Source organism: Abrus precatorius, unplaced genomic scaffold (genome assembly GCF_003935025.1).
Source record: "Abrus precatorius isolate BTA unplaced genomic scaffold, Abrus_2018 Scaffold2, whole genome shotgun sequence".
Classification (NCBI taxonomy): domain Eukaryota; kingdom Viridiplantae; phylum Streptophyta; class Magnoliopsida; order Fabales; family Fabaceae; genus Abrus; species Abrus precatorius.
Window position 1 is genome coordinate 16,429,266 of NW_020874362.1, and position 15,590 is coordinate 16,444,855.

Genomic DNA, 15,590 nt, shown 5'->3' on the forward strand with positions numbered 1-15,590 from the left:
GGCCGGGTACAGGTATTTTTTTAAAACGCGGGTATGGGGATGGGTACTGTAGTACCCTACCCATTGTCATCCCTACTTACAAGATAAACTCTTCTACCATGAATGCAATAACACTTGAATTAAGAAATTTATTTAGCGTAATAAATAATTTTAATAATTAAAGTTAATAATTATGATGATTCATATAAAATGTCAATAGCTAGAAAAGTGATAGTGTAAATACTAATTAAACGTAAAGTATTTTATAAAGATGATAAAAGAAGGTAGTTGGAAAGTAACCATTAAATTTATTAATTTTTTATTTTATGAAAGTTATTAAATAATATAAATATTTAAATTTATTTTTATTTTTATTTTTTATACCTTTATATTTTTAGTTTTTATTGGTAATTTAATGCACTGATATGCTAGTTAATGTCAGCTTTTTTATTGCACCATGTCACATATAGATTAAAATAATTATTTATTAAAATATAAAATTTGAAATAAAAAATTATTAAAATATAAAAACTAAAAATATATTTCAATTTTTTATTTATAAAAATTATGTATTATATATATATATATATTAAGCTACTATTATTGAAAAAAAAGTAATACAATAATAAAGTGACTTTAGTAATTATTATGGTGATTAATATAAAATGTAAATAGCTACAGAAGAGTGGCATTTTTATTTAAATAATGTTAAATAAAAAACAATTTATTAAATTAGGGTATATGTGAAACAAATTTTTTGTCTGGGGTGAATGTGTCACATCACATATTTTTCGCCAAAGCGACTGGTGAAATTGAAATTAATTTAAAAATATGTATTTATTTATTTCGTCACCAAAAACGCGAAACAAATAGGATCCACCCACGTGTCGGAAGACGAATGGTTTCGCCACTCAAAAGGAGAAATTGACTCTGTGTTTTGCCACCACCAGAGCGAAACCAATAGGAGCGAGACATGTGGCGGTCAGGGTGTGTGTTTCGCCAGTGGAAGCGCGAAAGTACAAAAAAATAAAAAAATATTTTAAATGAACAGCGAAATGACACATGTCACGCTGCAGTTATTTCGCGAAAGGCATGGCGAAATTGGTAAGGATTTTCGCCACAAATTAGCAAAACAAGGGGGACACGTGTTTAAATCTGGAAAGTTTTTCGCAAAAGTGATGGCAAAATTTATTGTTATTTTCACCACAAAATTAGCAAAAAAGAGGGGAATTTTTGCAAATTACCTGGCGAAACCATCATTATATAAACGTTTGCGTGCTCACCGAGACTCATTTACCTTTCAAGAGGAGGAAGCCAAACTCATTTTTCTTTGAAGGAGGAAGCAAAAAAAAATAAGGTTAGTTGTAGATTTTTTATTTTAAAATTTAATTCTATATTTGGTATTATCAAATTTTGTAATTATGATATTTGTTATTATTTTAGTTAATGAATGAGAGTATGAAAATGTTTATAATTTGTTTAAAAATAAATGTTAAATAAAGTTTATTTGTATAAATGCAGGATGAATGAAATTATTATTATTATATATTGGAATGGTAGAATATTTGAAGGAAATGAAGGAGTGAGCTTTGAAGGAAGTAAGAAAGTGATTTAGATAAAGCGAGGAATAAGTTTTGAAGCGTTGAAAAGAAAAATTCATTTGAAACTTAATCTGAATCATAATCAAGTGATATCTAGATTAATTTCTCATTTTTTGATTGATGAAAATATTAGACAGTATACAGCTTTGGATATATGTGATGATGAAGATATTGATTGCATGATAAGTGCATTTCAACAGCAATCTGGTAGAAATGTTATTGAGTTGTATGTAGATATTGTTGTTGGTGGAAGTTCATCAATGCCATTGCAGATGATGAATTTAAATCTATCTATTTCACAACAAAATGATAACACTTGTGTGAGTCATGATCCTAAAGAAGGTAAAATTTATTATCTTGTAATATTTTATTATTAATATATGTAAATATTTTTATTAAAAGTTATATTTTTTGCTATAAAGGAGTTAGAAATGATGTTAATGAAGATAATGAAGACTCAGATTATGATAGTGACACCGATGGAGATGATGAAGCAGAAATTTCTTATAGCAGTTTTTTTTCTACTAATGTTGAAGGGGAGTTTCATTCCAACTTAAATATACAAGAATGCGAAAATTTAGGAGGTAATGTAAAATATTGTAAAATACAATTAATTTTTAGTTTGATTGGTAAATATTAATGCTAAAGGTTATTGCAAAAAATAATGCAGGAGATACTGTAATTCCTTTTTGGAATGTTACTCCACAGTATAAGTATATTAATTGGGAATATCCTAATGAAGAAATGAATGAACAACAAGAGGAGGAAGTCAATTCATGGGTTGAAGGAGATCCTTTATTCGTTGGGTTGTTATTTGACAGTAAAGAAGAAGTGAAAAATGCATTAAAACATTACGCAATGAAGATTCATCAAAGTTATTTTGTGGCTGAGTCAAAACCAACATTTTTGTATGTTAAATGCTTAAACCATACATCTGGTTGTCCATGGAGAGTGAGGGCTTCATTGGTGAAGAAATTGTCGAAGTGGAAAATTACGAGGTGGGGTGGTTCACATACATGTGTTAATGTTAGCATTTCTCAAGATCATCAAAAGCTAGATTCCGATTTAATTTGTTCATGCATCCTTGGTAAGAGTTATATTTTGTATATGTTTTTTAATTTTTCTACAATTACATTGTTATGTTTAACTAAACCTTTTAAATTTTATGTAGGAATGGTGAATGAAGACCCGTTGATACAAATTTCATTGATTCAAGAGCGAATTTGTGCACAATTTGGATACAAAATTTCATATAAAAAAGCTTGGAAGGTGAAACAAAAAGCCATTGTAAAAGTTTTTGGTGATTCGGATGAATCATATGCTGCCTTGCCATATTGGTTAGAATACATGCAATTACATGCTCCTAGATCTATTTATAAAATTGAAACGAAAGAGTATGTGGCTGGTCATCAAGTAGATAACAAATCTAGAGTATTTGAACGGGTTTTTTTGGTCATTTAAACAATGTCAAGAAGCTTTTAAATTTTACAAACCTATATTGCAAGTGGATGGGACGTTCTTATATGGTAAGTATCGTCATACGTTGCTCATTGCAACAACTCAAGATGGAAACAATTGTATACTTCCAATAGCTTTTGCAATTGTTGAAGGAGAAACCTTGTCAGCATCGGAATGGTTTTTGGCATTGATTCGTTTGCATGTTACTGATAATTCAGGGATTTGTTTGATATCAGATAGGCATCAAAGTATAAAAGGAGTTGTCTCAAATCCACACATTGGGTGGCAACCTCCAAATGCATATCATGTATATTGCATTCGTCATATTGCCAGCAACTTTAATCACCGATTTAAGAATATAGCCTTGAAGAAAGACCTCATCAAATTAGGTATGTAATGGTTCTTTTACGTATTAATATTTATGTTACACTTAATTGAATGGTTAGCCACATTGATGTAAGGTTTTGTAATGTTCTATGTGTAGGTTATACACCATCGAAGGTAATATTTCACCAAAAGTTAAGTAGATTTCGTAATGAATCTGAAGATATACAAAGGTGGATTGATTGTATATCAAAAGAGAAATGGGCATTATGTTATGATGAGGATGGGCGACGTTATGGTCACATGACCACAAATCTTTCAGAAGCAGTGAATAAGGTGTTCAAAGGTGCAAGAAATTTACCAATAACTGCCTTGGTTAAAGCCACGTATGGACGCTTGGTTGAATATTTCGTCAAGCGTGGAGAAGAAGCCATATCTGACCTTCACAATAGAAGCATGTTTTGTAATAAAATCATGTTGCAAATTCAAAAAAATCAACAAGAGGCTTCATCACACCAAGTTCGTAGGTATGACATACAAAGAAAAAGTTTTGAGGTTGAAGAAACATTTAATCCAATTACACAAAGGGGTGGACACAAATGGACAGTTATATTAGATAGGAGATTTTGCGATTGTGGAAGATTTCAGTCTTATCGATTTCCTTGTTCTCATGTGATAGTAGCCTGTATAGCTGTAAGTATTGATTTTTGGCAATATGTGGACCCAGTTTATTCAATGCAATATGTTGTCAATGCATACTCCCAACATTGGTGCCCCCTTGGTAATGAATGCAACATCCTTACAAATAATGAATGGAAGTTAGTGCCTGACGTTGAAAGAGCTAGAGGTAAGGGCCGACCGAAGTCAACTCGTATTAGGAATGAAATGGACTTGGTTGAGTCACAAACTAGACAAAGGTGTTCGCGTTGTAACGACGTTGGTCATAATCGACGTCATTGTCCTCAACAAAACAATGTTCTTTAACATGTAAATGCATAATTGATGTAATGTAACTGTTGAAAATGGATAATAAGATTAGAATTTACCATAAATGCTCTCAAGTAGTATATAGATACATGAACACCAAAGTCATAAAAGTTAAATGATATGAAAAATACAAGAAGTAAACATGTCATTGTTGTTCCCCCTATGTGCATGATGATGGTGATCCTCTGGAGTCAATATGCATTGTCTCTGTCTGTCTCGAGCTCCTCTATGGGGATTTCGACGTGCCTCTCCGACATCAGCAACTGCACCAAACTCAGCATTAAGATCAATACATGAATCCATAGGGGCCATGAAGGATGGTATAGGGTCTGCCTCTACGTATGGGGTACCAGGAGTCAAAAGGGAATGATGATCCTGAGGAGGTGTCATAAAGAAATCAGGTCGTGGGGAATAGTCTTCTGATCCTGTAAATGGTGACGATGGAGGCTGTGATGGCTGATGAGAACCCTGTGATGAATGAAAATAAGTGGGGGCAACCAGCAAATGCGATGTCTGGAAAGGGAATTGTGATGGTATGGGGAATACACCATCAAGGCGCTCTGGTATAGCTGGCACGGACCACTCTGATGCCTGCAATTGTCGACGTCAACGTGCCAAACCCCTTCCTTCTCTTCGTTGTGATGGCTGGTCTATGTGTAAGACTGGATCTACTGCATTACCACTTTGCATGGAGGATCTAAAGATGAAACAGGCTCTAATATGTGATCTTGCTCCTTCTTTAGTGATAAGAAAGTTTCGGACAAGTCCTTTAATTCTTCAAAGGTAAAGGCATCATGTCCATCAGTGGATAAGTAGTGCAATATCTCCATAGCATCACCCTGAAAATGGTGGGCATGTTAATGTATATGTATATTTGTATAAAAAAAATATCTCAAACATGAAATCAAATATCAACATACCGACAAAGCAGATATGGCTGCATCCCTGGTCATCCAACAACGAGTGTGACTAACATACCATCGCATGTATTCTGAATTAGAACTCAGTAATCCATATTGGATCTCATTAGTCATGACCCACAATCGTCTACTCTCCCAAATGTCTAACATGACACTAAATTTGGCTGACCAATCCTCTCCAGTCTTTCCTCTAAGGGTAAGGTCATGAAGCTGGTCAGGCTGGTAAGGAGTTTTTGGTATGTGCTGAACCATACCAAACTGACGCATTACTCGGTCAGGTTGATGCCACTCATAAACCTGAAAACATATCAGTGGCACAACCACTCTCCATAAATCCATACCGTCTCTACATATGGGTGGAAGCATGTTGATGAGTTCCATATTGTAAGGCATCCATACAATCTATACGAAGGAATAAAAATACGATCAATACCATATTAATAATATCAATTTAGAACCACTATTTCAACTAATAATTAGGCTCTATTACCTCATCACGTGCTAGACGATCAAAGATATATCTGTAGAACTGTACATCTTTCTTCCCCTTTCTTGTTCCTTCTGATACCCATCTGCAAGTTATATTTAACTCAAATAATAGGGTTTTGATAAATAACCTAACATATAATATATGCATAGACAGACAATAACAATAAAAACTTACCTGACACCATAGGGAAGATAGAGACGTGTATGGGGGGATTGCTAGGTGCTATTTGAGAAAATCTATCCCAAGCCCACATCACAATCAACCCAGCAAGTCCTCCAATAGCAACACGGTCAATGTTGGTAGCCATGCATAGCTCTCGGTACAAATAACTTAGAACTGTAGAACCCCAACTATATTGACCGGTCACCTCAAAATCTTCAAGTAAAGGCAAATACCTCACAGATACCCTGCTGCTAGAGTGATTAGGAAACATGAACCCTCCAATGAGCCTCAATATATATGCCCTAGCAAATCGAGTTATCTGAAGCTGACTGTGATTATGCATACCAATATAACTGAAGTGCTCATCCAACCAGCTCATCTTCAAAAAACTCCCTACGAAATGCTCAGGTCCTGGTCTGATACCAAGGCTATCTTCCACAATCTGCTCCCAATCACCTCCAGTAGGTGCTATAACTGGTCTCCCATCTATGCGTAATCCCAAGAGGATAACAACATCTTGAAGAGTAATAGTACACTCTCCAGGAGGCATGTGGAATGTATGCGTCTCAAGCTTTCACCTCTCCACTAATGCAGTAATCAACCCCACGTCTATGGAAAACTAGGACAAGTTTGTCACTCCAATAAACCCTGCTAACTCCAGATGCAGAACAATTTCTTCAGGAACACCCTCTATTCCACCAGGAATATTTTGACTCTTCCTAACCCTCAACATCGAGTGATCACGTCCATCCCAAATATGTTCAGAAATATGAATACTTTGAAACCGAAGAAGTGATAGATCTTCTGGGCCAGGATTAATAACCCTACTCTGTCGTGAAGATGATGCCATCTATACGAGAAAAAATATATTAGTACTACTCATTTTTCATTTCAATAATACTAATTCATAACTTTCTAACATAATTTAGATTACATACTTTATATTACATTTACATTAAAAAAAATATTTTTCAATCACTAATGTTATAATATTACATTTTAAAAACATGTTACAAAATATTTGTATGATAATTATTGTAATTATTTTTCATATAATATTATACTTACTAAACTTTATATAAATAATATTACGTTTTTAATAAAAAAAAATCTTATTATTTACATTTAATTTATTTTTAAAATTTCTTTGATTAATTTTTAAAATTTTGTTTTATCATATATTCATTTTAAAATATCTAAATTATACTCAAATTAATAAATGGGTGTAAAAATTACTTATTATAATTACACTAAATGCCAGAATGTTTATACTAAAATTTATATAAATAATATTACATTTTTAATAAAAATACTCTTATTATTTACATTTAATCTATTTTTAAAATTTCTTTTATTACTTTAAAGAAGTTATGTTTTATCATATATTCATTGTAAATCTGCAATAATTCTATAATAACAAAATCTAAATATCTAAATTACACTCAAATAAATAAATGGGTGTAAAAATTAATTATTACAATTACACTAAATAAAAGAATGTTTATACTATAATTTATATAAATAATATTATGTTTTTTAATAAAAAAACTCTAATTATTTACATATAATTTATTTTAATATTTCCTTTATTGATTTTTAAAAGTTATTTTATTATATATTCATTTTAAATCTACAATAATTGTATATTAACAAAATATAAATCTCTAAATTCTATTTTAAATAATTACAAATTGTACTTCATACAATTTTTACATTATACTTAAATTATTAATTAAATGTAAAATTTATTTATTACAATAAAACTAAATATAAATTATTATATAATTATAGAATTATTTTATTTTATTTAACTAATTTTGTATTTTTCCTATTCTTATAAATATATAACAAATATAATATGATTAATATTATATTTCAAACATATTATATACAATTAAATTTAAATAATGTTTATTACACATATATTTATAATATTACATTTTAAAAACATGTTACAAAATAATAATAAAAAATTTAAAATATTAAATTTTATTACTAACCTTAATAAACCTTTTGCCTAATTTTTTATCACACTTCACTACTTCACCCACCTGCATAAAATTAAAAAACATTACAGATTTAATTTTTTTCAAACTCTCAGATTTTCAAATAATATATAAAATAAAAATAACAATATAAATATATAAATAATGATGATTATTACCTCATTTACACCTTTTTAGCACATACAATGCAAAATCCAAATCAGAAATGCAATGAGATATTTTGAAAGGGGAGAGGATGCCGGTGACGAAGGAAGAAATGACAATCGACTTTGGGGGAGAAGAGGAAGAAGCGGGGAGGGTCTCTGAACAGTCGGACACGTGTCCATCTGTGAATGGTTTCGCCTAACTTTTGGCGAAACATACTTTCGCCATTATAGTTGCGAAATTGCTATGATGTAGCCACCTGTCCAAAATGTTCTCCAGCCATTCATTTAAAATATTTTTTTAATTCTTTTTGGACTTTCGCGTTTCTACTGGCGAAACACACACCCTGACCGCCACACGTCTCGCTCCTATTGGTTTCGCTCTGGTGGTGACGAAACACAGAGTCAATTTTACCTTTTGACTGGCGAAACCATTCATCTTCCAACACGTGGGTGGATCTTATTTGTTTCGCGTTTTTGGTGGTGAAATAAATAAATACATATTTTTAAATTAATTTCAATTTCGCCAGTCGTTTTGACGAAAAATCTGTGACGTGACAAATTCACTCTAGACAGAGAATTTGTTTCACATATACCCTAATTTAATAAATTATTTTTTATTTAACATTATTTAAATAAAAATGCCACATAAGAGTAATAGTAGAATACTTAATTATTTTATAAAAGTATAATAAAAGAAGGAAAAAAATAGTTGAAAAATAGTGAACGAATAAACATGAGTCATGTTAATATTTTTTATTTTATTGAGAGTATAAGCAATTGGTTTGTCATGTTGTAAAATAAATAATAAATAAAATATTACAATACAAAGTTATAAATAGCATTTTGTATATTACTTTTTAATAAATAAAAAGGAAACTTTATTATTTATTTTCCTCAACCTAAACAATAAGACAAAAAGAAAATTACACCAAATCCAAAATAACTAAATAAAGTTCATTAAAAGTACATAAGTTAAGTAAAATATCATTTAATATTTAGAATTTAATGTATAGTAAATGGACTGCTAAATATATAAAACCATAAATATCAAGCATTGCAACACCTGTGTGTTTCATTTCGCTGCCCAAGTCATCAACTGCACCATTGTTACGCACAAATGTTTGCCTCAAAAAGAATAAAAAATTACAAAATGAAAATAAATATTACTAATTTTCTACTCCATTTCTATTGACAGGAAATTTATGCCGGTAATGAAAAATCTTGTAACTCTGGTTCCCTTTCTTGAAACTCGTTTTCTTGATTTCATCTTTTCAAGATTGAATCATCTTTCCATTTTATTTTATTTTTTCTTTTCCTCACAAATATTTAACTAATTTTCCCGTTGCCGATTCCTAACAACTAACAATTTATGCTTCCATTTTCTTGCTGCTGTTGAACAGATCTGGTTTCATTTCAGTGCCATAAAATCAGCTCTTATCAGAGCTTCATGCGAAACTTCATCTTAAAGTTGTCTTTTTCTAACACTCTTTCACCGTAACTTCAATCTATCCCCGACACCACAACCTTATTCGGAAACTCCAAGATAGTTGGCTTCCGCGAACCACCGACTCCCCCAATTTTCCAAAACCTTAATCTTCACAAAGGATTGAAGCCAGAGAGGTCAAAATCTGGTTAGGGTTTGGCCTCGTTTGTGACAATGGATTACGCTCGGGACGGGAACGTCGTGCAAATAATCACCGGCGGCGGCGGCAGCGGAGAAAGCTGGTCCGGTGACCAAGCCGATTGGGCGACGGAGGACGAGTACCGGTTCTGGAACAACAACGGCGACGCCGAAACGACGCCGTCGAACTCAAATTACGAGTCTCGGCGGTCGGGGAGCGAGCCGCCGGGCAAAAAGTCGAGGAATTCGCAGGATGGCGGCGGCTCGAGCCGGTCAAAGGCGATCGGAAAGATGTTCTTCAAGACGAAGCTGTGCTGCAAGTTCCGGGCAGGGACCTGCCCGTACATCACGAATTGCAATTTTGCCCACAGCATAGAGGAGCTCCGGCGCCCGCCGCCGAACTGGCAGGAGATCGTGGCGGCGCACGAGGAGGAGAAAATGGTGATGACTGAGCCGAGGGAAGAGTTTCAGATTCCCACTGTGGGATCCTCTAGCTTCGCTGGGGACATGATGCAGAGGTCCTATAAGGGGCGTCATTGTAAGAAGTTTTACACTGAGGAAGGGTGTCCCTATGGGGACAGTTGTACTTTTCTTCATGATGAGCAATCCAAGAATCGTGAGAGTGTTGCTATTAGTTTAGGTCCTGGTGGTTATGGAGGTGGTGGTGGTGGTGGTGGTGTTGGTGGCGGCGGCGGGAGTGGGGGTGGTGGTGGAGGTGGCGGTGGTAGTGGGGCTGCTTCTGGTGGTTCTGCTGGGAATGGGCCTAATTCTAAGCCCTCTAATTGGAAAACCAGGATTTGTAATAAGTGGGAGATGACAGGGTATTGTCCCTTTGGCAACAAATGCCATTTTGCTCATGGTGCTACAGGTATTATTGTGACCCCTTTTCTTTCCTTGTTTAAATTTTCTTTTTTCAATTATTGATAATTGGTGGGGATAGGATAGGGGATCGTTGTGTTCTTGCATAAAAAGCTCATGAATACTTTGCGTTGTGGCAGTCATTTCCCAATGTGAAGCATTTTCTTTCCGTTGGGATACAACAAAATCTAGGTGTTGATGGCCGCTTTTTGTTTATGTATTGTTCAGGCTTGGTTTTTATAATTATTATTACTGCTATTATTATTATTATTACTATCATTTATACAATTTTGTTAATCTCAGCTATTAGACTTGAGTTTAAGTATTTAAAAGTGGTAAATTAGTATTAGGAAGAATCATATTCATTGCATTAAAGTTATAAAAATATAATAAAAACCTTTTAAAAATAAAATCTTACTATTATAAGTTCCTTAAAAGCTCTAAAGGTTAAGGTTAACATTTTCCTTATTTATATGGTTGGCATAACTATAATTTTGAAAATGACAAAACTTATTTTTAGTGTAGTTATCCAATGAAAATTGAATTTTCACATTAGTAATCCATACAATAAAGGTTGGCACAGATTACCAAGGTTAAACTTCAATTTTAATTAGAGAACAACACCAAAGTACTTATGGTAGTATACCTAAGTTTTGTCCTTCTGAAAAATGTTAATGTCAGTCTTTAGAATTGAATTTAAGCATTTAATAATAATGACTTTTTATAAAAAGAAAATATTTCCAATGTAATAAATGTTTTTCTTTTTAATAAAAGTTGTCTACTTTTGTCTGCTTAATTCATTCTTAAGGGCAAAGGTTAACAAATTTGATAATCATATTTTTAGATTGCATTTTATGGAGTAAGCCATGGCTGCATGTGTCAACTAATAATTATATCCATGTGTTTCATTAAGCATATAATCGAAGCGTGTCATGGCAACTTTAGTAGTCTTTGCACTATTTCATTACAGCATGTTTGCATGCTCTGAAACATGCTTATGATGAGGGAAATGCATGGTTCATTATTTTTTGCACAATGAAAGGCATAACAAACAACTGAATCTACAGCAAGAGATGAACTTTTAAGTCTAAAGTGTGGAAATTTGTGTTTCTCTTTTTTTCTAAGTGTCCTTCACTTGACAATGTGTTTCTATATATGAGATTGCTGTTGAGTTTTCCTCTGCCTTGTATTCTTCAATATCTAAGATTCCTTTTCTGATTAAAAATACTCAGTCTGAAAAGATGAGAAAAACATAGTTTGATTAGTGCTGGGTTCAAAATGAATAGAGGACACTGCTTACATCCTGATAGCACTCAGAGATTTAGAGTTGTAGATGGAGTGGAAGCAACCAAATCTTACTCAGATGCAATTTCTGGTAACTGCTGTGTACATAGTTTTTCTCAATTTTTCAAGATTATCAGATTTTGGTAAGCGCCCAAACATTGGGTTCTCTCCAACTAAAACAGTAGCTCTTGAGATAAATGTTATGCAAGGGCAGTACAACATGTAGTTGAGAAACTAGATGAATTATATTAGACAGCCTATTTTCCACCTCAATCAACATTTTTAGGGACTGACACATTTATTAAAAATATACTTTTAGATTCCAAAACAATAAACTTTTTATTCTGTTGCTTTTTGATATTAAAAATAATAAATGTCATGATATCAACAATTGGAAGCAAAGACTAGGATTGTATCTAATCTTTCAGTAAATTAGTGAATATAATTAGGAAAATTTCATGGTGGATGCAAATGCGTGGTAAAGATATAGTTAATCACACAATAGATATTGTTACTTCTAAATGTTCAGCCCCATTATTTGAATGTTTGCGTGGGAATTACTGTAATACCATTTCATACTTTCCAGTGGATCGGTGCATGGTCCTATGACATTTGAGAACATTTTCTGATGTTGGAACATACCTGCATTTTTTTTTTTTAGACTGTTTCTGTCAAAATTTCCTATTAAGCCATTTTCATATGAATGACTTTGATATTGATATTGTGAACACAGAGTTGCACAGATATGGAGGTGGGCTTATGGAGGGAGAAAATAGAGATGCTGCTTCTGCTGTTGCACCTGACACAAATAAGGGAGTGCCTTCAAAAGCTTGTCCTGATAATGTGGTTGCTTCAGTTACACCTGTTGCACATTCTGATGTTTATCATATTGGAGTCGTCCCTTCACAAAGGCCTTCTATTGTGATTCAGAGGCCAGGACAGAGAACTCATCAGAAGTGGAAAGGTCCAGATAAAATCAGCAGGATATATGGTGATTGGATCGATGACATCGAATAGAGTTATAACATAATCCCAGTCATGGAAACAAGGAAAGTGCTTATTTATTTCCATGAAACTGAATACGCAAGGATTTTCATTCACATGTTGTTTTATTAGCTATATCTTATGATCCTTCACTTCCAATGGGAATAGCACTTTTTTCCGGCTTCATGGATAACTGTTTTGTATGTTTATGGTGTAATTCACCTTAATGCGCTGGTTTCCTGGCGTAAGAATGTAGCAACAGCTTCCATGTATTTGCATCATATTGTATTCTATCTCGTAATCGTTCTTTTAAAGCTGTTTAACATGCATCTTGCTGTTGAGGGTATATCAATGCTCCTAGTGTTTGGGACCGTAAATTTTGCGTTAAAATTGTCCAATTGAACAAGAATTTTAAGAAATAAGAATTTGAAACTCGGTTGATTTCTTCAGTCTTGATTTTTACTTGAATGGTTCTGATTGTTGGACAATTTTATCTTTCAACGCCGGAGAAGATGAAACTGAACCTGGAGAAGGAACGCATTGAGGAGCACAAACCTCTACACTAGAATGTATGTCGACACAATAGCTTGGTTCTCGAATTGATCATTTTCCAACTCCGGAAGGAAAATTAAATAATCAATTATTACTATTAGAAAATCAATCATTCATGTTCACCTGATCGAGAGAACATGCTTGCCAGTAAATTGAAATTTGAGTTTTGCAAGACAAAAGAAAATCTATTTGTGTTGTAGCAAAATCATGCCTGTTATATGAGAAGAATCATCCTTCAATCAGTGAAAATTCGAGTTTTTCATTTATTTTTTTTTCCTGTTGACACTAACAAGATTCACATGAAGCGCCTCAATTTATGCAAACATCAAAATCTCCTCACCATTCAGCAAGCCCTTTGTCCTCTTTTGTATCATTTGTGAAGTCAACGTTGATGGAAGCCTCGTTGATATCATTGATTTCTGTCTACGAGACCTTAGAGAAGAGCTTCTGATATCATTCAGTGCTGAGGAGGGACTAAAGATTGCGAGCAATCTTTGTGCTGTATACCAATAACGTATTGATGAATGCCCCTCGTTTATTTCCATGAATGACCAAAGATTTTGCTCATCAAGTGCTAATATCCCCTTCCGCCCTATTTACAAGAGGCTTTCAACTAAATCACACCTTCAAAACATTGTTAATTGAAATTAATTAATTAATTATTTTTTAAAATATTAATTTCGACATTTTAAGTTCACTCTTGTTTAAAGGTAAATTCTATTATTGATTAATTTACTACAAGAAATGCGCAGAATAATGGCGAGATTATTGGTGGGTTTTTTGACGGTTACAATTTATACCAACAGGTTTATCAACAACGGCTGATCATTGGTATTTTAGCCGTCGAGAAAAATATTATAGACAGTGAACGAAACTCGTAAGTAATTATTGTCGGATATAAGAATGAAGACCATTAAGTATAATTAAATTATCAAGTGCATAATATTACCAATAAGTGTTTGTAATTTTACCAGTGGGTTATTAAAATTAATAATAAATTTATTGTAAATTTATTGACAAATATTTTAATCTTTTTAAAATAATCAATTTGAAATTATAATAAATTACCAACGGATAATGGCTTAAAATTATTTCAAATATTTAATTTGACGTATGCATTATTTGGTATCACATGTCTTTATATTTATTATTATAATAATTTCATTATCAAATAAAGTAATATTAAGAAAGAAACTAATGAAATATCAATTAAATAAACAAAGTAATGCAATAATTAAAGAAAATGTTATAATGAGTTGTATACAAAGTGTAATAAATGTAAAAAATTATCCAAATAAAATAATAAAAAAAGTTAGATAAAGACTAATTAAACTCTTGGTCGTTGCCATCATTGGAAGCAGCAACATCATCATCTAAACCATTAGAGTCATCTAAGTCATTTGAATGTGAAGAGTCCTAAAATATGGGTCAAAGAGGCATTGGTAGTGATCTTGACATTGGTAGTGATCTTCTTATGTATCTTCCTAAAGCTTGCATTCTTAAGTAGATCATGAGTGATTATACCTACTCTATATAACATTTGTGATCCGATGGTAACTAGCAACAAACAATTTAAAATTATTAGATAGATTAACATAATTAAAAATAATGAAAATTTCAATGTGTAATGATGTATTTATAGAAATATTTGTTTAAACTTGTCTTTGTCGTTCGACCTAATCTAGTGAAGCAAACTACCATCAAGCACAAATTTCCTACTGTCATAGCCAAAGGGCCTCCTATCCAAGTCTCGTGTTTTATCTTTTTTCCATTGTAACAGACTAGTTGGAGCAAACATATACCCAATATCATACCCAAGAGTATGATGAAATGAAGAATCAACATACCCAAGAATGGGTATCATCCTAAAAGGAGAGGTGGGAGTGGTAGGAACGGAGGTAGAGATGGTGGTAGTAAAGATCGAAGTAGAAGTGGCGACAAGGATAAAGATGGAGGTAGTAGAAGTGGTGGTGGTTAAATTGACCTTACGAAATCAGTCTCTGTCTCTGCCAACCATAATGAAACAATTAAACAGTCCATATAAAGCAATAATTGCATAAATTTTTTTAAAATAATTTGAAAATATTATTATTTAATATTAGTTTAGGGTTATTTTCCTCGTCAATTTGTTGTCGATCATTATTTGAATTATCACCACTAATATTACTTATTTAATCTTTTTTATTTACATTTAATTATATCAACTTCTCCAGTAGTC

General features: G+C 32.7%; 1 protein-coding gene across 1 annotated transcript; it reads left to right on the forward strand.

Annotated features, from left to right (window-relative positions):
• The first annotated feature begins 9,260 nt into the window (after nt 1–9,260).
• Nucleotides 9,261–13,130, forward strand: LOC113858628 (zinc finger CCCH domain-containing protein 12). The gene is made up of 3 exons (XM_027491342.1): nt 9,261–9,281; nt 9,474–10,562; nt 12,570–13,130. The coding sequence occupies exons 2-3, from the start codon at nt 9,731–9,733 to the stop codon at nt 12,851–12,853; spliced, it is 1,116 nt and encodes a 371-aa protein (XP_027347143.1). The 5' UTR covers nt 9,261–9,281; nt 9,474–9,730; the 3' UTR covers nt 12,854–13,130.
• The last annotated feature ends 2,460 nt before the right edge of the window (nt 13,131–15,590 follow it).

Coding starts and splice junctions, on each gene's coding strand:
- LOC113858628 (XM_027491342.1), top strand. CDS start 9,731: ATGGATTACGCTCGGGACGGGAACGTCGTGCAAATAATCACCGGCGGC. Junction 10,563..12,569: donor TTTTGCTCATGGTGCTACAG/GTATTATTGTGA, acceptor TTGTGAACACAG/AGTTGCACAGATATGGAGGT.